This window comes from Hippoglossus hippoglossus, chromosome 11 (assembly GCF_009819705.1).
Source record: "Hippoglossus hippoglossus isolate fHipHip1 chromosome 11, fHipHip1.pri, whole genome shotgun sequence".
Taxonomy (NCBI): domain Eukaryota; kingdom Metazoa; phylum Chordata; class Actinopteri; order Pleuronectiformes; family Pleuronectidae; genus Hippoglossus; species Hippoglossus hippoglossus.
This window is the reverse complement of record NC_047161.1, coordinates 1,967,972-1,991,985: the sequence shown is the minus strand read 5'-3', so window position 1 is coordinate 1,991,985 and position 24,014 is coordinate 1,967,972. Positions and strand designations below refer to the sequence as shown.

The following is a 24,014-nucleotide window of genomic DNA, read 5'->3' as shown; positions in this document are numbered from 1 at the left end:
AGGTGGATTTTTTTTTGCAGAGGTTTTGCACATCCAGTTTGTCGTAGTATTTCTTTAGATCCTCCTGTAATGATCAGGTGAACTAAATATTTACTTCCACTACTCAATGTAGAAATAAAACATTTATAGAATTCAAGACACAATTCCCAACATACGCTTTATCAATCGTGAGTCGGTCATGTTGTTATATCGTCAAATATCAAATTAAAAAACCTAACTTACCAGAAACATGAACACTTGAACGTACATCAATCTTCAACTCAAAACAACTTAAAATGACAGAAACAATCTTTTAGAAACATTTCTTTAATGTGGATTTTGACATACAGGAGGCGGGGTTTGTGAACTACACCCCAGCCAGCCAGCAGGGGGCGATCCAGATGATTTGGCTTCAGTTTTGGGAGCAGTCATGTCGTCCATCTTTATTTACAGTCAATATAGTTCACACATACTACATGGAAACTTGAAGAGCTACAGCATCAACATGTTCAGGACCCACATTACATGATGTGAAGAACAATAACGAAACAAAGGTCTGACCCAGTTACATCTAAATTTACTGACATCTAATTTATTAAAAATCATTGAGATCATCTCGACCACACACTACATTACCCACAAACTCCCACAATAAAGTCTCATCTCTTAATCAAATTTATAAAGTTACATCATTTTAACAATATCAAACCTATGATTGGACTGTTTTGGGACTGTTAAGGTTGATCTTTGTTTCGGGGTCAAGTTCAGAACATTCCCTTCCTGTAGCGATGGATCAGCTCGGACACGTCTTCTTTACACACCTTGATCCATCCGTCCTCTCGCATGTGGTACACTGCACACACACACACACACACACACACACACACACACACACACACACACACACACACAGGTTAACGCTGTCTTTGATAATGGCTGACAGGAAATGACATATCAGTTTGGACCATAGCGTCACTGATTGAAGAAATTATTGTACGAACTGATGGACAAAAATGTCCCTTCAGCTGAAAGCCTTAAATAACTCAACAATGCTAAAAGTGAAAAACAAAAGTTCTCAGAGCATACTCACTGTTCACCACTCCACCGGAGTAGGCGTCCCTGTGCGTAGCGTGAGTGATGCCTCGACGACCCAGCTCATACGCTTCCTCTACCGTCATGTCTTCCCTGTAACCGCTGTCAATTATGCCATAGGCGTACATGTTCCCACAGCCGGTAGAGAACATGCTGGCTGACAGACGCGTCCCATTATCATCCACATAGTACAAACCAGGGCCCTGGAGAGCAGCACAGTTATCCATTATTACCCAAACACAAGCTGCTTACAGTATTTTACCAGTCCACTAGATTCTGAGAAAACAATACAAGGGCTTCAAGAAAGAGAAATAACAATAAGCACATTGCAAAAAAATGATATCATTAAAATTTTATATTTTAGGAATGTATAACTGGCTCCTTCATGATTATATATCTAGATTTACACTGTCAGTGGGTGGTTCAGAACCAAGAGGCATATGGATATCAAGTGAATATTTACCTTCACAAAGTAGGTTAGGTTTTTACCCCTCTGTCAGTTGGCTTGATTGTTTGTTTGTTTGTTTGTTTGTTTGTTTGTTTGTTTGTCAGTGGGATTACCAGATAAATACTGTGATGATTGTGAGACAAAAACGTCGACAGCTCACCTCTTTGTCCCATCCACAGATCATGCTCCCCATAGAGAGGCCCATGCCTCTGTAACCCAGCATCATGTTGGACAGCAGCTTGGAGGCAGCAGCCACAGAGATCCTGTGGTTGTTCCTTAGCCTGTACAGTCTGGATGAAGGAATAATAAAAGAAAGAACCGATAAATTATTTACAAAATCAATTGATAAATCAGCCTATTTTACACTGTCCTTAAAAAACCTGTGTATATTGGGATTCTGTGATCTCTTCGGATATCTTGGAGCAAGCTAGCACAAGAATTTCCTTTGGGATTAATAAAATCTAATTTTATCTTATATATTGATATAGTCTATGTGTGTTTTCAAAGAACTGCATGACGGACCTGCATTCTTTAGCCAGGAGTCTCTCCCAGTACTGACAGTCTGCAGCGCTGCCCGACATGGTGCCCAGCAGGTAGGGGTTGATCTCTATGACCTTGTTGACATCGTTGGAAGCTGCGAGGCCATGACACATTTTGGAAAAGGGAAACGATTAGTGACCAAGAGTGAATCAAGATGACAGCACCACAGTTAAACTTGTCATTTAGCAGTAAAGTTTTACAGTTCAAATCTCCTCCTGAAGAGCTTTAGTTGATGAATAAGTATTTTGGATATGATGGTGACTGGGCAATATGACTACAGACTGGACCATAGATGCAGAGTGTCCTGGGTCAAAGGTTACAAGGATGTCATGAGGAAGTAGACTGAAACTGCACTGGTTAGTGGAGGCATAAAACCACAGGAAGGTGATTCTAGCTTTCATGCTTCTTCAGATGTGTGTATTCACCTAAGTAACGTCCAGCTGAGGCTCTGGAGTCCACAGCCACGATGACTCCATGTTTGAACTTGAAGGCCAAGGTGGTGGTACCGTGGTTCAGGTCAATACACACACCTGCTTCCTGGTTGCAGGACTTGAGAAACGCTGAGGGCTGGAAAGGAACCAGAAAGAAAGGCGCATGAGTAATGCCACAGTGTGTGTGCGTGTGTGTGTGTCAAAGAACATGAGAGTGGAATATACATTTCATATCGTAATATGTTGCTAATAGCCCATGATGATTAAGATAAATGCATGATTTGAAACAGACACAGTGAAAACAAGAGACGCGTAAAATGTCTGGGGCTTCTGACGCGTCACGCTTGTGGCAGGTTTACCGGACAGGATTCAGTTTAATAACTTCATCACAAACATCCTGGTACTCACGTCTACACCCAGAGGTAAAGCGAACTCTGGAGTTTTGGTCCCAAAGCTGTAGTGGTTGGTTCGGTCCACGAGATGTGTCTGTCCCGCTGGAAGAATCTGACGGCGCAGTTCAGAGTAACGATTAAAACCACTTACGTCCAGAAGAGCCATCGTGTATTTAAGTGGAAAATGAAAAATATGTTCTATGTATTTCTATCGTGAAGATGCTTAAAACTTCCGAAATAATGAAGGCGCCTGACAACGTGTCAAGAATAATTTCCTTGTGCGTAACAATGAATCCGAAAGTGAAAGTTTTTAGAATTTCTGTGGCGTCGTCTCACAAAATATAAAATAACTATGTGAGACACAGAACTGTGTCCAAGCTTCGATAACTAATCAAGTGCATGTCTGTCTGTTTAATCAAATAGTTAATCGGTTAGAATGAAAAATAATCTGGAATAAAAGAACAAAATCGAGCCAAAGCACGAACCAATAGGAAAGCGTGGTATTTTCTCATCATCTGTCTCTAGGCAGGAATGCAGCACTGAGGTTATGGGAAGTCAGCTGACTTATTTATCAGTAGTACATGAGTACATAACAATGTGCATCAATTTACCATCACGACCTGGTAAACTACACCATTATTAGAGAACATTGAGCATGTACATCTATATATATATATATATATATAGTTCAGATTTCACATTCACATTTAATTGTGTAAAGTTTGTTTGATTTAAAAAAGAAAAGTTTTATTCAACCATCCTGTATTTGCTAAAAAAAAAAGAGCATAGGCTAAGATGCCCCAAATGTTTAGGGGCATCTGTGACTAAACTGATTAAATATATATATATATATATATATATTTATAGTCACCCAATTAAACATTTTAACACATTTCACACTTACATACACTCACAATGACATAAATGAACATAACCTACAGCACAAAACCTTTTTCTTTTTATTGGATATGATGAATCAAAAGAGGCAACTGACATCAGACTGGATTTTATTTATTATTTTTATTATCATGATTCTTTATTGTAAAAACATGTTTGAATCTTGGCCGCCCTTCTTGCTGTAGTGCTGCAGTAACCGCTGAAGTATTAGAGTTTCTGTTCCATATCAGTGAAGTACAGCAGCAGAGCAGAAGACACGGTGACGTTTATCAAACATCTGAGATTTTTTACTGCTTTTATTTGATATCTGACAAATAACAATACGAAAAATGTTGTGGTGTTAAAGTGATCCTGGTCAGGCTGTGTCCATCTGCTGCACCGTCTCCTGTACAACCTCCAGCTTTAAGGGGATGACTTTCTCGGTCAGAACCGCTGTCGTGCCGTGACGGTACCTGTATTTCATTTTCCTAGGAGAAAGAGCGAGAGAGAGGGAGAAAGAACTTATTAATGTTCATGCTGATCCAGATCAGGGGAAGGACTCCGGAATTTTCTTTTTATCAGTTTCTGTAACTGCGAGACAGGAGGGTTTTTTTTACATTTTCACCAAATTCCCAGGGAATAATCTTTATGGATATCGCTGAAAAAAATCAGGCATGTTTAGGGAACTGATGTCTGTGAGTGTGTGAAATATGGTGACGCTCGATTGAATTTCAGGGGACTGCTGGGAATGGGCAGAGATCTGAGTGACTGAAATGCAGAATCTGTCCAGGGAGCAGAGCTTGAATAAAGTGGAGCTTGTACCTCTTGTCTTTGTACTCTGACTCCTGGTATGGTCTGATGTAGTCCACTCCTTCTCTGGTGATGACGCAGATGTCGATGTTGTTGCCTGAGCCGAGGTCGTTCATGATGCCCGCGTTGATGGCGACACGCACCAGCTCCTTGGCCTCCTCCAGCTAACAGACACAAATCAATATGGAGAAGAATCCATGTGTTTAATGTAGAGACTTATTTGGCACTGCCATACTATACCAGCCATTATCCAAATACAGATGATAAAAAGTTAATCAAACACTTCTGTGATTCAGTCTAAATGATGAGGACTAATAATCACATACCTCCAGATCAGGTTTGAACTGATCCTCTAAAATCCCGAGAGCAGCCAGATCACCGGATCCTGCATGAACACAACAGAGCAAATCCAGCTGATGTAGTCTGAGAGTGGATAAGATGCATATCTGCAGCAAATTATAATATATAATGTTGTTTATATATTATTATCTTGCGTTTCAGTTTCAAGTGACACATTTGATAAAGTAAAAGACCTGAGCAGTCGTAGTAAGCACACAGGTTTTCCACAGCGTCCTAACAAGTCAAAAATTGAATCTTTAATTATAAGGGAAGTGTAAGTAATTCCACAGACTCTGCTCCTACTATAACAGTTGTGCACATACTTACAGAAGAGTGTTAAACATACCCATTGCAAGGTAAGGCATCTTATTCACACTCCCATATGGTCCCACTGTGTACAGGTGGTTCCCTGTGCAGTCAACTCCTCCCAGTATAAGATTTGCACCAATTTGGCCGTGATACCTGAGGAGTAGAGATCAAACATTTGAAAAATGAACTTTAAAGAAAGTGAGGGCTACTTTAAAATCGTGTGTAACTTGTTTCCACACCCGAAGTTATAAGTACGTGTCAAAGGGCAACACAAACCTGTACAACATATCCTGCAGTATGTTGACGGCCATGACGACACGAGGGTTCCTCCCACTGTTCAGCGAGAAGATGGTGAGGTTGGAGGAGACCAGCTCTGTGGTTTTCTCTGTATCTGCTGCTGTACCTGCTCCACAACAACTACAGAGAGAAAGAAGAAGTAAAGCTACTGTGAGAAAACAAATGAGGGGGAAGGAAAGGCAAGGTGAGGGGTCATGTCGTTGTCGTTGTTGGACATGATCTCCAGAGGATGTCTGCAGAATTGGTTTCTGAAGGTTTGCTGCCTTTCACACATGAACAAAGCAGCAGGAGACAAGTTCACAACAAAACAGAAATCTCTGGAGCGCTCAGGTGAGGGGGGGAGCAGCAGGCAGGACGTGACGGGTTAATATCGATACTGATGTTGGTTCTTCCACAAACTCTCGTGACATCTTCACCCGTGTCTTCTAACGAGTATGGCACCGCTTTTTCATCCTGAGATGATTGTTTTGTCTTTGTTTTTTCATTTGTGCATCTGTCGCATGTTATAAATCAACACACCCACTTGCTCACGGTGAATCCAGCGGAGGATCTCCTGCTGTGTTCTCTCGTCGGCTCCTCCAGAGTTTCTGTGGACATTTTACTTGGGGACTGGCTGGAGAAAGTCTGCAGAAAGTCCGGAGGCTCTCAGACATACAGCCCCAGCGGATGTCCAGAGGATCTCTAGTGTTTAGTGCATGTCTATAGAGGGACAGATTTAACTAAAGAGGGAAAACTGCACTCTCATGTGGCATTCTGGGATGTATAGGACTTTGATATAACTAGAGGAGGCAGTTCATGGCAGAATGCACTGTTCAGTAAAAATACAAAACATCACAGAATGATTCTAGTGAGTATTTGATGGTGGATTTCTGCTCCGACACTCGTGAAACTTACTATATGTTCGGGGCGATGTAATGGATCTTGGCGCACATCTTGTCGGCCACCACTTCACTGGAGGTCGCTCGTGTGTCTGCTCCCAGTATCACGCCATCCTGCACCAAGACGATAAATATTACTTGGTCCCTGACAGGGGACAAACGTTCGACTCTTGATTTAAGAAACTAGTTGGACTATAAACAGTGCAGGTACAGTGAATGGAAAGCTGAGTCTACACTGGAAGCCCCTAATTATTGGCCGTTGCCCCCAGAGGCTAATTCATCATCAGACGATGGCCGATTGTTTGTTTTGGCCAGGTAGGCAATGTTGAATTGGAGGTCGGAGTTTAACATTTACATCAACAAACTTCACAATTCCATTTTTTTGTAATGTCCATGCTGGGTTATTGTTTGATTTTCTAATAGTGTCATTTCCTCTTTGTCCACAGTCATGTTTCATCTTTCTGAAAGTTTCTGTCTTTATTCATTTGGATCTGATGCACAACACTGACTCGCTGAAAAGTCAATATATGCTCAGAAAAATATGTGCAGAATCAAATTTACATATTTTTAAGTATCATCAATAAATTTTTGTCTATTTATATTTATATCAGTGCAGTTTACTCAGAATTGAACTTGCCTTGAACACCACCCCTGCGATGGTGGTGCCTGTTTTCAGAGGTTTAGGTGCCTGTCCTGCAAAAAGACCCTCGAAAGCAGCATTTCTACAGACAGAGAGATAGATCATGGGTCATCTGTGAATATATATTACATTTATAATAAACACATTATCAGTATGTCGTTGATTAAAGGAACGCAGGAAAAAAAGTTACTTTCACTTTTGTTCCTGCTGAACTCTCAAGAGTAACCGGAGTTTACATGTTATTGTGGTCATCGCAGATTCAATCTGTGGCTCAGAATCATTAGATCAAGATCATACCTCGCTGCGTTGTCGAAATCAAACCCGGCTGCAGGAGTTTCCAGGACATTTGATAGCGCCATAGTGGATGTGACTGCGGCTCCTCTGCGCGTCTCTCTGCGCCCCGGTGCGTCACGGTGCGTCACGGTGCGCCGGAGGTCGCTGTTCTGACTCGGTGTGCCACCTCTCCGTCCTCTCTTTCGATTTCGGAGATAAAAATGGAGAAACGCTGCACGGACTCACGAGTCAAAGGAGTCAGCACAGGGGTGAGTGAATCCGGTGTCCTCTCTGTTTCTCTCTCTACTCATGAAACACGAAAGAACCCGTTCAAAACTAAGATAGTCAATAACCGAAATCCGCTGCGAACAGGTGATGCTTCACCTGAATAGAGACAAAGCGAAAGGACAAAGGAGTAAATATTCCAGATGTTGTTGTATGAGTGAATGTTCAGCTTTTATATCTAAAAGAGTTTTTTCTTTATGTTTCTACAAAGAAAACTACACTTTCATTTTCAGTGAGAAAAATCCCCCACGGAACTCCAAATCCCAGAGTTCATAGCCTTGAGTAACGCCATGGGAAATGACGCATGTGATGCTGTGTTTGTGTATTTTTCTTCCTCTGTCATATTCGGCTTCTTCTCCATGCTGGAGAATCCCAACTCACAGATACTCTCCCTCTCGTCCCTCAGACCACCATCCTGGCTGCTGTTTTCAACGGAGGGGTCGTGATTGGTTCAGACTCCAGGGCTTCAATGGGAGGGTGAGATAAGATAAGATAAGATAAGAAACATCGGTATATTTAAAGTTACAAATAAGTACACATGCACCCGAGGAAATTAAAAAAATAGAAATCTTAAACAGATGTATATAAACCACAGACTGTATATAAACCACAGACTGTATATAAACCACAGACTGTATATAAACCACAGGTCATACCATCATTGTCTTGATTGATCTATTTTTATATTTTCGTTATCTCTATCTGTTTTATTTGTATTATTTTACTCCCAGATTTCATCCTTATAATTTCTTTTACCTCTTTTATTCGGCTCCTTTTGATGCATTTTGTTTTCTTGAAAGTTGTTTTAAACTCTGCTTTCTGATTTTGAATTAAGCTTTATGAATAAAACTGCTTTGCCTAGTTTTGCCTACTTATTAGGAACATGAACACTTGAACATCTGATAAGAACTAGATAAAATGACACGTCTACTTTTGATTCTTTACTTTGATCCATGGCCCATTCACAAACATGGAGGAGGCGGGATTAATGACCTATACTGCTGCCAGTCACCAGGTGTTGATCATGATGCTTTAGCTTCATTTTGGGGAGCTGTCACGTCGTCCATCTTCATTTTACACTCTGTGATAGACGTCCTGCCGCAGATGGTGGAGTCGCTCTGTGTTTTGACTGTGTTCATTCTCTCGTCTTCAGGGAATTTGTCTCATCTAAGACCATCAACAAGGTGATTCAGGTTCATGACCAGATCTTCTGCTGCATGTCCGGCTCGCTCGCAGATGCTCAGGCCGTCACCAAGGCTGCCAAATTCCACCTGTCCTTCCACAGGTACCCTACACACATACTCTACAAATACATGTACACATATTACACACATTATGCCCAAGTGATACATGTACATGTCTGCATACACACAAAGTCGACAAGACCGAGGCTCTATCTTCTGTTCGCTGTATACTGTTAACAATCAGACGAGTCCACGCCAGTCGAACGTTTCTCCACGTTCGACTGGCAGAACTCAAACAGTGATGCTTTCTGTTGGTGTTTTAGGTCCAGGCGATATTTTGGCTGATCTCTATTAACAGCTATCTGCACGTGAATCCAGATAAATCAAAAAGCCCATTGACGATGCATTTCGTTCAATATGTTCTGCCTCTTTTGCTCTGCACACGAACTGTTCACTTGTGGGCAACCAAAACCTGCTCAAATGTGATTGGTCAAACTAGAAACAAAAACCAGAAGGCCCCAAAAAAACAGTCTCTCAACGGCATCATGATGTCGAATGTCAGTGATTTCTGTGGAGCTACCACAGACTTTGGGCTTTTTAACTTTTTTCGTTCACATTTACATTCCAAAAAATCTATACAAAACACAAGAGGAAAGAAAACCTGAAAAGGAATCATTTGTCTTCTTTAAAAATGTAGTTCCCCTGACCTTTGTTGACCCTAATCCACAGCGTCCAGATGGAGACGCCTCCACTGGTGATAGCAGCAGCGTCGGTGCTGAAGGAACTGTGCTACAATAACAAAGAGGAGCTGCAGGCCGGGTTCATCACAGCAGGCTGGGACAAGAAGGACGGGCCACAGGTTGGTTGAGGTTGAGGTGATGACAGTGCTGAGTATGTAAAGCCTCTGCTGCATATAACGGTGTCCTCCTCGGTTCCCCAGGTGTACGTCGTGTCTCTGGGTGGGATGTTACTCCGTCAGCCTGTGACCATCGGTGGCTCCGGAAGCACTTACATCTACGGCTACGTTGATGCCAAATACAAACCCAACATGAGCAGAGAAGAATGTCTACAGTTTGCCCTTAATGGTATTATCTTGCTTATGTATGCAAACTCCTATAGACTACACTGGATTTTTCAGGATGTTGATTTAAGGATTTGGAAATAATTTGTTTTGTTTTGACTAAAATGGAAATCTGTTTTTAACACTTTCAGCTGTTAGCTGTTGTTAGGAGCTGTATAAATGTTGCACACTTCCTGTTTTAACCTTCCATTTTTGTTGTTGTTCCTGTCTTCCTGCCTCCTCCTCCCTCCCTTTGCTTCATCGCCCTCTTCCCGACTCCTCAGCTCTTGCTTTGGCCATGGGCAGAGACAACGTCAGCGGCGGTGTGGCTAACCTGGTGGTGGTCACGGAAACGGGGGTGGAGCATGTGGTCGTACCTGGTGACAAGCTGCCCAAGTTCCACCATGAGTGACCACCCTCAAACTCCTGCTGACATTTTCATTTTGTTTTGTATTGATTTGGATTCAACTCCACAGCTTTATTTCTAAATTGTTATGTTGGACTGGGATATAAAAACCAGACACCTGAAGTCATAAAAACATATTTAACAGTGTGTAGTTAGCAGCTGTGTAACCTGTTAGTTAGTTTAAACAAACTCAAGATCAAACTTCAAATCAAATGAAATTGTTTCCATTTAAATAAATCAGGTTTCTTTTTGCTTTTTATGTTTTGTCTTCATGTATTTGTGACACACGGAAAAATGTAAATTTAAAATAAATAGTTTCCAAAACCTTCCTCTTTCTTTCTTTTTTAGTTCTGTACTTCAACATATCTTCGTCGATTTCTGATGTGTTTGTGTTGCACTTGCCCCAAATTTGAATTCCCTCTCATTATGTTTTAATACAAATATTTAGCGTTTTGTGGCTCTGAAGTGGAGTTAATGACCGTTATACCAAACTTTAAAGTTCAATCATCACACAGGAATTAAAACACAGGCTTTTGTTCCAGTGCCTCCGATAAAAAGATGAGTACCTTGTGTCACTCAGCGTCGTCTCGGTTAAAACCTTTATGTTTTTGAATTAATCAGAACATAAAATTCTGCATAAAATTCCTCAGCAGAGAATGAAAAGTGGAGACATTGCTTGTCAAAAACATGTGACTTGCACTTGCATTGTATTAAATGCCTCCTGAAACTATTTCAGTTTTGCAGGACTGTGAAGTGTTCAGTGTGAAATGTTTTATTTAACATCTGTTCAACTAAGAACATTTGTGTTCCAACATGTTGCGTAAAGTTTGCATCACTGACACTGCACATCGTCATGATCACATAAATCTTCATTTTACTGTATTTGGTCTGTCATACAGAAGGAGAGTCTGATCCTCCTTTGTTGTTACAATCATGATAAGTCTCTTTTTAGAGTTGAATTTAATGACATGCTGCACACACACACACACATCACTTGAACACACTCTATATGACTGTCAACCAGCACTGTATACATGTATAATACACTGTACCTGAATCATTATACACATCGTTTTTTAGTTCTACTACATACAGTTTATTGCTATTATATATTTTTTCTATTGCCTTTATTTATCTCTTGTCTACATCATCCTGACTATCTACTGCTTTTACAGGTGAATGTGTAAAGAACATCGATAAAGTTTTATCATATCTTAAAAAATGCACCCAACGCGTACGTTCGTTTGAATCACACAGGAGGGACAGTTTAACTTTCAATTTCGCTTTGCAGGAAAACATGGAGTCCGGCTGACGCAGAATTGATTCGGTCACAAAAAGCAAGAGAACTGGTGAAAAACACAATTTTCCAACAAGGAAACGACGTTAAACGGAAGGTTTCTGTTTCCGTCAGGCGTCGCCCTTTCCCTCCTCTCTCCTCGGCTGTCCGGCAGGTCGAGTCGCTGTCGTCGGTACCGGAGTCTCTGCATCAACATGTCGGGAGACACGGGGCCTGAGTGGTTGTCTGAGGAGGTGAAAACCGGAGTAAGTATAAGAGGCGGGATGTCTTGTTACTCCTGTGCCAGATGCGTAAATACGCAGCAGTTCAGAACATTTCTCCTTCTGTTTGTAGACAACCATCATCGCCATAGAGTTCAATGGAGGAGTCGTGCTGGGGTCTGACTCCCGAGTGTCTGCGGGGTAAGTTAGTGCGTGTGCATGTGTTTGCGTGCACTGTGTCCAGTATAATTCAATGTAAAATGTTTTGCTGTTCTCTTGAGCTGTAAACTAAATTGTATGACTGTTATTTGATGAAATACATTAATACTGCTTTTAATATCACATTTATGACAACATTTATATAAATCTAAATGTATGGTTTGAACACGGCTCATAACACCACCTAGTGTTCAAACCATCTTGGATCTTACAGGATTCAATTCTTGCGTAAAGTCAACAGTTTGGAACGTCTCTGTTTATTTATACAGCACGTTTAAACCACCAAATCTGACCAAAGGGCTTTACAAACATACATATATACATCTGGCAATTGACCGTGCCACCGGAGTCTCCGACACAGACAGTTCTGTTGCTTTTCACCATCTTCATTTCTTTAAGCCAAACAAATAAATCCAAACAACTCAACTTAAAGTGGGCTTTGCAGCTCAGGTGAGCTCAGGTGAGCTCTGTCTCTCTCTGTCTCTCTCTATCTGTCTCTCTCTATCTGTCTCTCTCTGTCTCTCTCTATCTGTCTCTCTCCGTCTCTGCTCCTGTTTGTGTCTCTCTGTCTGTCTCTCTACGTCTCTGCTCGTGTTTGTCTGTCTCTGTCTGTCTGTCTCTCTCTCTCCGTCTCTGCTCCTGTTTGTCTCTCTCTGTCTCTGCTCCTGTTTGTCTCTCTCTGTCTCTCTGTCTCTCTCTGTTTGTCTCTCTCTGTCTCTCTCTGTTTGTCTCTCTCTCTCTGTCTCTCTCTGTGTTTCTCTCTGTCTCTGCTCGTGTTTGTCTCTCTCCGTCTCTCTCTGTCTCTCTCTCTCTCTGTCTCGCTCTGTCTCTCTCCGTCTCTGCTCTTGTTTGTCTCTCTCTGTCTCTCTCTGTGTCTCTCTGTCTCTCTCTGTGTCTGTCTGTCTCTCTCTCTCTCTCTCTCTCTCTCTCTCTCTCTCTCTCTCTCTCTCTCTCCCTGGCAGCCCATTTGCTGCCTCTTGAATCCAGGGAGAGTTGATTGGCCAACTCGTCTCATCTGTGCCAATCACCTCTCCCTGGTTCACTGGAGCTCTGAGCCTCCTCCATGATCACAATATCCTTTTTAACTTTATATCATTTTGGGGCTTATCGTCTACCCTATCTGAAATCTCTCTCTCTCTCTCTCTCTCTCTCTCTCTCTCTCTCTCTCTCTCTCTCTCTCTCTCTCTCCACCTTTCCTCACACACTTTACATCCTCTTCTTTTCCCTCTGTATTCATTCCTCCATCCAGAGAATCAGTGGTGAACAGGGTGATGAACAAACTGTCTCCCCTCCATGACAAGATCTACTGTGCTCTGTCAGGATCTGCAGCAGACGCTCAGACCATTGCAGAGATCGTCAACTACCAGCTGGATGTCCACAGGTACTGAAGTGTAGTCCAGCTGCGACTGGACGAGCCCTCCTGATTCCAGCGACTGAAAAACTAGCAAGGAATACGAGTTTTCACATTTTATGTCTTCATTGTTCACATTCATCACCAAGTTTCAGCTACTGGCAGTTTCAATGAAAAATATATCAGCACTTCACAAGTGTCCTTAAGAATGAATCTAAATCATAATGCACAGTCATTGGCCGGGGGCATTATGTTTTCCATCCATCCGTGCCATTCTTGTGAAATTCGTATCTCAAGAATCTGGCACAAACGTTCACCTGGACTCAAGGATGAATTGATTCGATTTTGGTCGTCAAAGGTCAAAGATACTGTGAAGTGAAACTGCAGTGGTCAGGCCATCAACCACTGTGCCTTCTGCTCCTGTCAGTATTGAGATAGGTGACGACCCCCAGGTTCGCTCAGCTGCCACTCTGGTGCGGAACGTCTCGTACAAGTACAAGGAGGAGCTGTCAGCGCATCTGATCGTGGCCGGCTGGGACAAAAAAGATGGAGGACAGGTGAGTAAAGCACGAGTAGCTGACTGCAGAGGACAAGAAAGATCACTGGGATAAATGTAACATAAGTGTTTCCTTCTGGTCCGGTGACCTTTGACCTCTCCCAGGTGTTTGCCACCCTCAACGGTCTCCTGACAAGGCAGCCATTTGCAATTGGAGGCTCTGGCAGCTTTTACGTGTACGGGTTTGTTGATGCGGAGTATCGCCGGGGAATGAGCAGAGAGGAGTGCCAGCAGTTTGTTGTCAACAGTAAGTTTTGTTTTTTATTTTTTTCACTAACTAGTGAGAGGATCAATCATTCTCTTATTTCATCTTATATTAAATATTTTGTCTCATAGAAACAATTTTAGTTCAGTGTCCTCACCTGTTTCACCTCAAGATGGAAGACATGACATCTCCCCGAAAGTGAAGCCCCTGGTGGATGGCTGCAGTATAGGTCATAAACTCTGTCTCCTCCATGTGAGCAGAAGGGACATAGAACTAAAATCAATGTACATGTCAATTAAATACTATTTTATGTGGTTCTTATCACTCTGATGTTGGTTCAAGTGTTCATGTCTCTGATAAGTTTGGTTTTAATTAGTTTGATGATATAAAAATGGGATGAAACATGATGATTGACAGCTGAGACTCGTGATGTTGTGTATCAGCGAGGCTTCACCATCACTAATGCACAGACTTCACGTTTGGATATTTTCGCTTCATTATTGGATAGTGGGAGCACGTTGAGACACGTTGTCCATCTTTATATAAAGTCTATGGTCTCTCACATTCTCCTTCTCTCTCCCTCTCTTTCTCTCTCTCTCTCTCTTTTCTCTCATAGCTCTCTCTTTGGCAATGAACCGTGACGGCTCCAGTGGCGGCGTGGCCTTCATTGTCACCATCGATGAACAAGGCACGGAGGAGAAAGTCATTCTCGGAAATGACTTGCCCACCTTATGCAATCAGTGATCCACATATTGAGTTATATAGACCTGAAAAATATGTGGTCACTGGTCCCAGCTGAAATCTGATGGGCCCCTGTCCCGTCAGTTGTCTTTTTTTCAAATAAACTAGTCACTTACTACAGAATAATTTGACAATTTGTTCAGAAATTTTTTATACCTTTTTTTTTTAAGTACACAATGTGCTTGAACAAGGAAATATTTCCAAAATACAGTATATTCATTGATGTGAGTCTTTGCTCAAAGCGATAGAGCTGACAGTAACAAGAAGTTACTTAAATGTTCACCTACTGAATCAATTGTGCACAGATATTAGACATAATTGGCCCCTCTGTATTAACTGTGGCCCCTGATTTAGAAAAATCCTCCACTGAGACTGGACATGAGTAAAAGCCTTAAATATACTTCACATGTGATTTATATCATACTGTAATCTCAATATGTCCCACACATGTATTTAATGTCAAATAAACGATCTGGGTTATAAGAGTGACTTTTTCTTTGTGAGATGTTTAATGTGCTAAAGGAGAAAACTGTCAGAGACACCAGTGGAGGTTTTCATCCAGGATGGATAAAGATGTGATCAGTTAGGTGACGGAAGAAAAGGACACCGCATATGGATGTGGGCCACTTCAGGCAATGATGCAGCACTTCTGGTCTCTATGTGGTCTGCACAAATGGATGTGAGCCCAAAGTTGCCCACTTGTAAAATAGCAAATATCCCCCAAAAAATGTGGACCAGTTTTGGCAAACATGCGGTGCTCTCTGCGAGGTGTAATCTGGATGTGAGCCAACAGTTGTATTTAGAGAATATGACTCAAATAACACAAAACAAATTCAGGCTACCTTTGGCACCTTAGGTTTACATGCGGTATTGCTATGGCTTATTTTGGCCCAAGTGCCATTCCTCGCCATATGTGGGCCCTGGTGTGCTATGTGATGGATGTGTGACAAATCTATGTGAAATCCATTACTTTTCAATGGCTGATAGGTGTAAATGTTCGTTTTAATAATCCTGAGCTCTCCTACTCGAGGTTTCAGTTTTGCACTGTGCAGTTTGGGTTTAAGGGAAACCCCCTGCCCTTGCTAGAAAATGAAACTGAAAGTGGATGGAAACAAAAACATAGTTTACGCAGCAGAGCAGGTCACACGAGGATAACTGTAGCTGGAGGAATGGCAGGAAAAACATCACTCACTCACAAAGCGGCTGCTCTGATAGCGGCCGTGTGCGTCGACCTGTCTTTGCTTTACGCGTCAGGACTTGTGGTGACGCTCAGCGTCTCTTCGCATCTTGCACGTCTCTGGGTTTGTGCGGCTCTCCGGTGCTCGGCTCTGACGGTCTTGTCCTTGCTCGCCCTCGGGGACCTCAGGCCGTTGCTGGTGCGTGTTATAGCGGCGTACTGTCTGCTCCCCGCGGTGTTTGAGACCGGCTCCGAGGCGCTGTACCATGACAAGGGCCAGTGTGGGAGACTGGCGGATGCGCGCTGCTGCTGGCTGCTGTGCGCCGCCGCGTCCATGGCTGCTGCGCTGTTCTGGGAGATCACCTTCCCGGACACCGACCAGGCGGCCGCCGGTAAAGAGACGAGGCAGAAGGCCCGGGTGCTGTTCGTGAGAGTGCTGAGGCTGTACAGACCCGACTACCTCCTGCTGCTGGGAGGGTCTGTGTTCCTGTCGCTGGCTGTTGTCTGTAAGTACACAGAGGGCGAAGGCAAAGGGCCTATAGAGGATAAGTATAGTGCATTGGAATATTGTAGGATAATATGTTTCCAGAAACATACTTGATATTGTGATTTGAATATAATTGACTGTCTTTAACGTTGTGTTTTTGTTTGTGGACCCCAGGAAGAGTTGATGCTAATGGGGATCATAATAAAATCAATAGGCTGAAGAATTGGTTTCATGGATATTGATATATCAATAAGAAAAATTACCAGACTGTTATCAGCTGTGATGAACACACAGTGGAAACTATTGTTAAAAACACACATTTTGAACCGTAGATCTATTAGAGCTCAACCAAGCCCCAAAAATCCCCTAAAATTAGCACTTTTTAAATTATTTTCTTTTTTAAATTGCAAATCTTAATCTCACAAGGGATTTGCCCCTTTGTCCACATCCGGACAAAATGTCATGGGTTCTTCCTTGGCCCGGGTCCCATCCTTCCTCCAACTTTGTTGGAAATCCATTCAGTAGTTTTTATATAATCCAACAAACAAACCATCAGACAGGTGCGAAATATTCACCATTTACCACATAGGCAACTTTAGGTTCACATGCAGATTACACCTTGCCTAGAGCAACGATCATTACATTTAAGGGGTTCTCACAAACTTCTTGTGGCTGTGGACCAATGTAATGAGCCGTTCTCAGGGGGGGCTCCCTCTCAGCTTGGGGCCCCGGGGTTTTGCAGCGACCCTGACTTCATGATAATCTGTTGTCTGTGCGTGTGTCTGATTTTACTCTCAGGTGAGATGTTCATTCCATTCTACACTGGGAGAGTCATCGACATCTTGGGTGGTCAGTACCAGCTGAGTGAATTCCGATCAGCTCTCCTCTTCATGGGCCTGTACTCTTTGGGAAGGTAAGAGTCAGTGATTTCCCTCCAGACAACAGCATGTGTCTGTGGCTCACGTCTCACTGCCTGTCTTTTATTTACCAGCTCGGTCAGTGCAGGCTGCAGAGGGGGTCTTTTGCTTTGTGCCATCAGCGCCTTCACATGCAGAGTGAAAGTCAAACTGTTTGGGGCTTTGACCAAACAGGAAATTGGATTCTTCGAGACCATAAAGTCAGGTACGGCTCCTGTGACTTGCAGTTTACACTGTATGAATAAGTGCACATGAGGGACAGAAGAAGTATAAGGTATATAAAGAAAGGGCATTCCAGGACAAACAAAGAACGGCAACTAATGGCACTTGGTAGAGCTCATATCTCCACCAAGGCCCGACTGTCCCTTACATTCAGTCAAGCTGCATCAAATTAAACTCACTCATAGATATTAGTTCTCTTAATATGTCAGAATTCTTTCATCAAGATCCATAAATTATTCTCTGGGAAACTAGTGATATTGAAAAAAAAAACACCATATCTCACGATGTTAAAGAAGGTGAAAAAAATTCCAGGATCCTCCCATTTATCCAGATCCGCTTAAAATGTAATGAGTTCCTCTCTGGAAATTTCCTTCATGGAAGTTGGCTGAACAGTTTTTGTGTAATCCTGCTAACTAACAAACAAATGGGGATGAAAACATGACGGAACAGGACGAGACAGAAGTACATTTCTATTCATTTTCTGTGTAGGTGAAATCACACATAGGTTGTCAAAAGACACCGAACTGATGGGAAGAACCGTGTGTTTGAACGTCAACGTGCTGCTCAGGACACTCATCAAGACCCTGGGCATGATCTCCCTGATGATGAATCTGTCATGGAAGCTCACGTTCCTGGTACTGATGGAGACGCCCGTCACCGGCCTCATTCAGAACATCTACGACACACACCACCAGGTGAGAGTAGCTTGATGACAAGTGATGAGTAAACGCTGAGAACTGAAGAGCTCCTTGTGTGTGAGGCATTATTTTTAATCGTTTTCCTCCTTCCTCAGAGGTTGTCCCTGGCGATGCAGAACTCGATGGCGTCGGCAAACGAAGCAGCGAGGGAGGTGGTGTCCAGTATTCGTGTGGCGCGGAGCTTTAATGCAGAAAAACATGAGGCCCGTCGCTATGGTGACCGTTTGATGGACATGCAAGCCCTCAAGACCCGGCGGGACATTGTCGGTGCAGTTTACCTGCTCGTGCGGAGGGTGAGACGTTTGAGTGAGTTTTTGAGTGTTGAGCACATCATTCCAAACGACCTTATTTAACTGTGTGTGTGTGTGTGTGTGTGTGTGTGTGTGTGTGTGTGTGTGTGTGTGTGTGTGTCTCCCCACAGTTGACAGGGTTGGTCATGCAGGTCCTAATGTTGTACTACGGCAGGTTGTTCATCCAGAGCGGACAGATGACCACTGGCAACCTGCTCTCCTTCATCCTCTACCAGTCAGACCTTGGACACAGCATCAGGGTATCCCATCATGCACTGTGGATAGTTTTCAGTCAGGGCTGGTGTTTGATTGAACTTTGAGCAGGAAGAAGAGCAATACAGCTCACAGCAAAAAATATGTATATTTATTTTAGCAACTGTGACTTCATTCTCTTAACATGTTTCACACATGCACTGAACTGTCCGAGTCAGTTGCTCTGGACAATCTCAGGAGTTTTTCTGCCACCCCCCCCGAGTAAAATATCTGTAAAATGTCCGTGTGAGCTCATGTGAGAATACATCAGGAAAATGTCTGGAGAATTCACATAACGATTCTATAACGAGACGGACACAAGACTGAAATAATACAAATATAGCAAGATAAAAAAGAGGTGCTGCAGAAGATGAGGTGATTCGAGAACTTTTGGTGATAAGAATCGACGCCAGTGCTGATGTGCTTAAAAACACAGGATTTCAGAACTATTTATACGTCATGTCCTGCCTCCTGCTGCTCTACAGGCTTCACCCCTCGCCTGAATGTTTCCCACATTTTCCTGTTGTTGTGAACGAGTCTGACTCAGACAATCTCCTGCTGCTTCTTCACGTGTGAAACCCAACGTCTAGAGAATGACATTGTCAGGAGTTGATGTCTGAAAACAGCTGAAATGATCCCAGCCCTGTCCTGTGACTTCTTTCCTCCAGACACTCGCCTACATCGTCGGTGACATGCTGAACTCGGTGGGGGCTGCGGGGAAAGTGTTTGATTATCTGGACAGAAAACCTCAGGTCAGCACAGATGGAAAACTCAAACCCGATCGACTGATGGGACACGTCAGCTTCCACCGTCTGAGCTTCGCTTATCCTGGAAAACCCAACAAAACAGTGCTGCAGGTGAGGTTTCTCTACGCCAGGCAGCCGGGGGTAGATCCTCTGGTTCTTAGACAGCTCATAAAATAAAAAAATGAATGAAGGAATAAACCCTTTGAAAACCGACAATGATAAGGAAAAGGTCATTATTTCTAAAACATGGACACATAACAAAGACAGAAACTCAACTTCAACCAAGTTCAGTGCGACAAATTAAGATTTTCTCCATGTGTCCTCAGGTTAAGTGTCAGATATTTTAGTCATACAACCACTGCTGTGTTCTTGGTTCAGGATTTTTCTTTGGAGCTGAAGCCGGGTCAGATGACGGCGCTGGTGGGTCCATCGGGAGAGGGAAAAAGCACCTGTGTCAGTCTGCTGGAGCGATTCTACGAGCCGCAGGATGGACAAATCCTATTGGACAACAAGCCACTGAAATCCTACGACCACCGTTTCCTCCATGAGAAGGTTGTTATTCATTATTGGAAGAAATTAGCAGAGAGCACCAAGCATTTATCCAGCAGAGCTCAGAAATTCCAATACTTCCAACTCACTGTTAAGTGTTGAGACCATCAAACATCAGATGAAGCTAGAATGTGGCTCAGTAGATCACGTACCTCCGCCAAGAGCCAGATTTTGCCTTAAATTCAATCAAGCTGCACCAAATTACACACACATATGAATTATTTCCTGGAAAAGCAGTGAAAATGTCAACAAACGTCCGATCTTGTAATTTTTATCTGGATCTGCACTAAAATGTATTTGGTTCTTTCTTGGCCAATGTTCCATCCTTCTACCAAGTTTCATGAAAATACATTGAGTAGTTTTTGCATAATCCTGCTCACAAACTAACTAACAAGATAAAAATCACCTTTAACCCCATAAAAACAAGTCAAATCCTGAAAATGATGTCCTCCGAGAGTTCAATTATATCTGTAACTGTGTAAGAATAATTAAATGGATCGTTTTTGTTCCAATACATGTTATTTATTCAGTCAAGCTGATGAAAGTGTGTTTCACAGGTCGCAGTAGTGAGCCAGGACCCTGTGCTCTTCTCTGGCTCCATTAGAGACAACATCGCCTACGGGCTCGCTGGCTGCTCATTGGACGAGATCCAGGAGGCGGCGTGCCAAGCCAACGCCCATGACTTCATCAAGCTGCTGGCGAAAGGCTACGACACAGGTAATCTGTTGTACCTGCCCCTCAGGCTGTTTCACACCAACAACACCGGCACAAAGACCTGCTTTGGATTTTAGAAGAAGGTTGTGTGAATGAAGACAATGTGATGAATGTGGAGAGCAAGATTTTTATTTTATATTTTTATCCTTTTACTTATTTGGAAGATTATTTAGAACAACATTAAAGGAGACATGGGACAATTTTAACAAGTGTTCTTTACATTCTCAGATTTTCAGAAAACATCACTTTCCTCATACTTTCCATTGCTGCAGCTCCTCTTTTCAGCCTCTGTCTGAAACACCTAACCATTTTCAGACATTACTTTCTCTGGAGTTAACATCAAAACATCATGTCTTTCTGTATCTTTTTTTCCTTTTAATGGTATTAATTTTCAATACCAATCTGTTTTCTTTTTATATTATTGTTTCTCAGAGGTGGGTGAAGGCGGTGGCCAGTTATCCAAGAGCGAGAAGCAGCGGATCGCCATCGCTCGAGCTCTGGTCAGAAAGCCACAGGTCCTCATTCTGGACGAAATAACCAGCTCCCTGGACACTGAGAATCAAAATAAGGTAAAGTTTCTCACAACAACATCACCAAGTCTGTAGGTTTGGTTCAGTTCTGATGAACATGAAGTTAGTAAGAAGGAGAATTTTCATAAATATATGGAAAAGAATTGTACATTAATGTAAATAAAACATTTCAAATTCTTAGCTCAAAGCTCAAGAAGAATCTAACCAGTCAGGTTGCAGTGTCACAGAATGTATATAGCGACTTAAAATGAATTTACCAAAAGGTATTTTATCATAATTAGTGTATGAGTTTTGTGATGTTAGATTGACCTTTGACCTTTGACCATCAGTTCATCCTTGAGTCCAAGTGAACGTACTGAACCTAGATGTACTGAAACTCCCTCCAGGCGTTCCTGATGTATCACGTCCACAGGAGTAGGGCGGACGTGAGGTCACAGTGACCTTTAACCTTTGACCAGCAAGTCTTAATCTTTAAGTCCAAGTGAAAAATTGTCTAAAGTCTGAAGGAATTCTCAGAGAAAATGGTGACCTCCTGATTTTTGCATGTAAACCTTTGAATCTCCGCTCATCGTTTTTGTGTGATCCTTGCTACTGAATCAGATTCCGTGTTTTGGTCATCACACACAGGTTCAGCAGGCCCTGACCGAGCGTCCCAACCAGACCAAGCTGGTGATCGCTCACAAGCTGGAGACGGTGAAGAGGGCAGATCAGATCGCTGTGATCGGTGGGGGCAAAGTGGAGGAGCGAGGGACTCATCAACAGCTGATGGACCTGAAGGGGAGCTACTACCAGCTGGTGGAGAGGCACTTCGCTGAGTGAAACTCCACATGGGCTGAAAATGGATTGACTGACTGACTGATATGTCGCGGGAAACAAAACATACAACAACTAAAACGTCATATCCCACTTACCCCTATTCTGGTGAAGCACTTGGTCCGGTCCATTTACTGAGCCCCTGTATTTAACCAGGCAAATTAAACCAGGAAAGAGGACTGATGCAGAAGACGCAGTAACTCAAAGACAAAGAAAACTGAATGCATACAAAATTAATACAACTGAGAACAAAACTGTGTAAACTAAATGTGTGCAATTTGTTCAGAATACAATGTGGTGTCAAACCTGCAGCAGACTGTGCACATGTTTGACAGCAGCAGCAGTTAACCTGAAAAAAGTCTCTGATAACAAGTTCACTTTCTGGAAATTGTTTTGTATAAATATAAATTTGCTTTCATTCAGAGGTTTTATGTATTTAATTTAGAAACACGCCTCCACAACTCTGTTAGCTCTATTACTCTTTATTTTGCAGACTGTTGAAATAACATTAGGCACCATAAAGTTATTAGATTTCTTCCAAATATATAATATCTATATATATATATATCAGTATGATTTTTCCGGTTCATTGCCTTGTATTTGTTTAATGTGAATAAAGGTTTGACATGACGACGCACAATCGTCATTTATGATCAGAGTGGCCAAAGGTTGTTTTTTATTTCTGTCCTAAATAAAATATTGATGAACAGGATCAGATTCAATCATAGTCAGAGAGGAATCATGCAACATGGGCTAAGAAAGAAATCATTACATTTGGGTGCAGATCCTGACAAAGGGGCAGATTCATTTTTTAACACATTTTCACCAATATCCCAGAGAATAATTCACGGATCTGCACATTTTGGGAATTAGTATCTGAGTTTGTAAAATTTGGTTAATTGAATTTAAGGGGACTGTTGGTGGATAGAAATGCACTGAACTGAGTGTCCTTCTAGTTCCATGGGAGATTGGTACAAATGTAAAAGAGAAAAGGACAATGTCTCCGAATGTTAAAGTTGTAAATGATTTCAAATTTAACGAGTTCTTTCTCTGACCCATGTTACATCATCGCAACAAGTATCGTGAAAATCCATTCTGTAGTTTTTGTGTTTTCCTGCTGAGAATCCAGCTGCAGTGAAAACATTACCTCCCTATGTTGTAGATAATAAAAAAATAGATACTACAGGATGAATTCAAATAAGACTAGACATGGTCAGAAGGAAGTTATTCTACTGGTAAGTTGTCTCAGGCCTTTGTTATTTGTGTCTCTATTTTCTGACTGAACAGTGAAGGTGGAGGTTGTGTTTTATTGTTGGAGCTGACCGGGAAAGTACCTGACAACCAGCACTGTTTTTTATTGCTGGCTTTTTGGAAAGCTGCCTGGTGATTATGCGTCATAAAACCAAAGCCTATCTGCAGCTCGATGTCAAAACACCAACTTCCTCTGTCAACACTTGTCGCCATTTTGTCTCGACCTCTGTTCATCCACAAAATGGTGGCAAAACTCACGTGGCTCAGATGTTTGTTTCTCCAGGAAGTGTCTCTTTCTTAATGCTACTGCACAACCGGACTGTGTCTAAGGGTGCTTGTAAAAAACATGGGAGTATGTTACTTAGACCCAAACTGCAGGAGGGAACAGCAGGATTCACACATAACATAACATTTTCTGCATGGCCAAGAGTATTTCTGTTATTGAATAAAAGTTTCTTAACTTTAGATGAACTTATTTTCATGTTTTAACGTTGATTCAAACATTGCATTGTCCTCTTTTACTGTTGGTGCTTCTTAAAACTCCCTGTATGAACTGAAAA

General features: G+C 42.3%; 5 protein-coding genes and 1 long non-coding RNA gene across 7 annotated transcripts; 4 read left to right on the top strand and 2 right to left on the bottom strand.

Moving 5' to 3' along the window:
* Positions 1–290: 290 nt before the first annotated feature.
* psmb8a (proteasome 20S subunit beta 8A) lies at positions 291–3,287 on the bottom strand. Its single transcript, XM_034600977.1, has 6 exons — positions 2,899–3,287; positions 2,485–2,626; positions 2,042–2,153; positions 1,680–1,809; positions 1,070–1,274; positions 291–832 (listed from the first exon to the last, which is right to left on the bottom strand). The coding sequence occupies exons 1-6, from the start codon at positions 3,046–3,048 to the stop codon at positions 744–746; spliced, it is 828 nt and encodes a 275-aa protein (XP_034456868.1). The 5' UTR covers positions 3,049–3,287; the 3' UTR covers positions 291–743.
* A 773-nt stretch (positions 3,288–4,060) lies between these two features.
* psmb13a (proteasome 20S subunit beta 13a) lies at positions 4,061–7,464 on the bottom strand. Its single transcript, XM_034600978.1, has 8 exons — positions 7,329–7,464; positions 7,029–7,113; positions 6,408–6,505; positions 5,493–5,633; positions 5,254–5,369; positions 4,895–4,953; positions 4,581–4,732; positions 4,061–4,246 (listed from the first exon to the last, which is right to left on the bottom strand). The coding sequence occupies exons 1-8, from the start codon at positions 7,388–7,390 to the stop codon at positions 4,135–4,137; spliced, it is 825 nt and encodes a 274-aa protein (XP_034456869.1). The 5' UTR covers positions 7,391–7,464; the 3' UTR covers positions 4,061–4,134.
* On the top strand, positions 4,844–22,864 carry LOC117771027. Its single transcript, XR_004615489.1, has 3 exons — positions 4,844–4,855; positions 15,392–15,395; positions 22,360–22,864. It is a non-coding gene; the product is annotated as an uncharacterized LOC117771027 (long non-coding RNA).
* On the top strand, positions 7,414–10,568 carry psmb12 (proteasome 20S subunit beta 12). The gene is made up of 6 exons (XM_034600992.1): positions 7,414–7,573; positions 7,996–8,066; positions 8,743–8,874; positions 9,503–9,632; positions 9,714–9,858; positions 10,118–10,568. The coding sequence occupies exons 1-6, from the start codon at positions 7,526–7,528 to the stop codon at positions 10,243–10,245; spliced, it is 654 nt and encodes a 217-aa protein (XP_034456883.1). The 5' UTR covers positions 7,414–7,525; the 3' UTR covers positions 10,246–10,568.
* psmb9a (proteasome 20S subunit beta 9a) lies at positions 11,506–15,291 on the top strand. Of its 2 annotated transcripts, XR_004615475.1 has the most exons (7): positions 11,506–11,781; positions 11,870–11,937; positions 13,205–13,336; positions 13,734–13,863; positions 13,968–14,109; positions 14,684–14,877; positions 15,153–15,291. XR_004615475.1 is itself a non-coding variant. In XM_034600993.1 (6 exons), the coding sequence occupies exons 1-6, from the start codon at positions 11,731–11,733 to the stop codon at positions 14,809–14,811; spliced, it is 651 nt and encodes a 216-aa protein (XP_034456884.1). In that variant the 5' UTR covers positions 11,506–11,730; the 3' UTR covers positions 14,812–15,291. The 2 variants fall into 2 exon arrangements, 1 of the variants encoding a protein (XP_034456884.1); XM_034600993.1 differs by having other exon boundaries at positions 14,684–15,291.
* On the top strand, positions 15,943–22,857 carry tap2a (transporter associated with antigen processing, subunit type a). Its single transcript, XM_034600851.1, has 11 exons — positions 15,943–16,491; positions 17,271–17,385; positions 17,464–17,594; positions 18,101–18,306; positions 18,405–18,602; positions 18,731–18,859; positions 19,520–19,708; positions 19,976–20,149; positions 20,704–20,863; positions 21,293–21,429; positions 22,018–22,857. Exons 1-11 carry the CDS (start codon positions 15,978–15,980, stop codon positions 22,207–22,209), a joined length of 2,145 nt encoding a protein of 714 aa, XP_034456742.1. The 5' UTR covers positions 15,943–15,977; the 3' UTR covers positions 22,210–22,857.
* Positions 22,865–24,014: the final 1,150 nt, after the last annotated feature.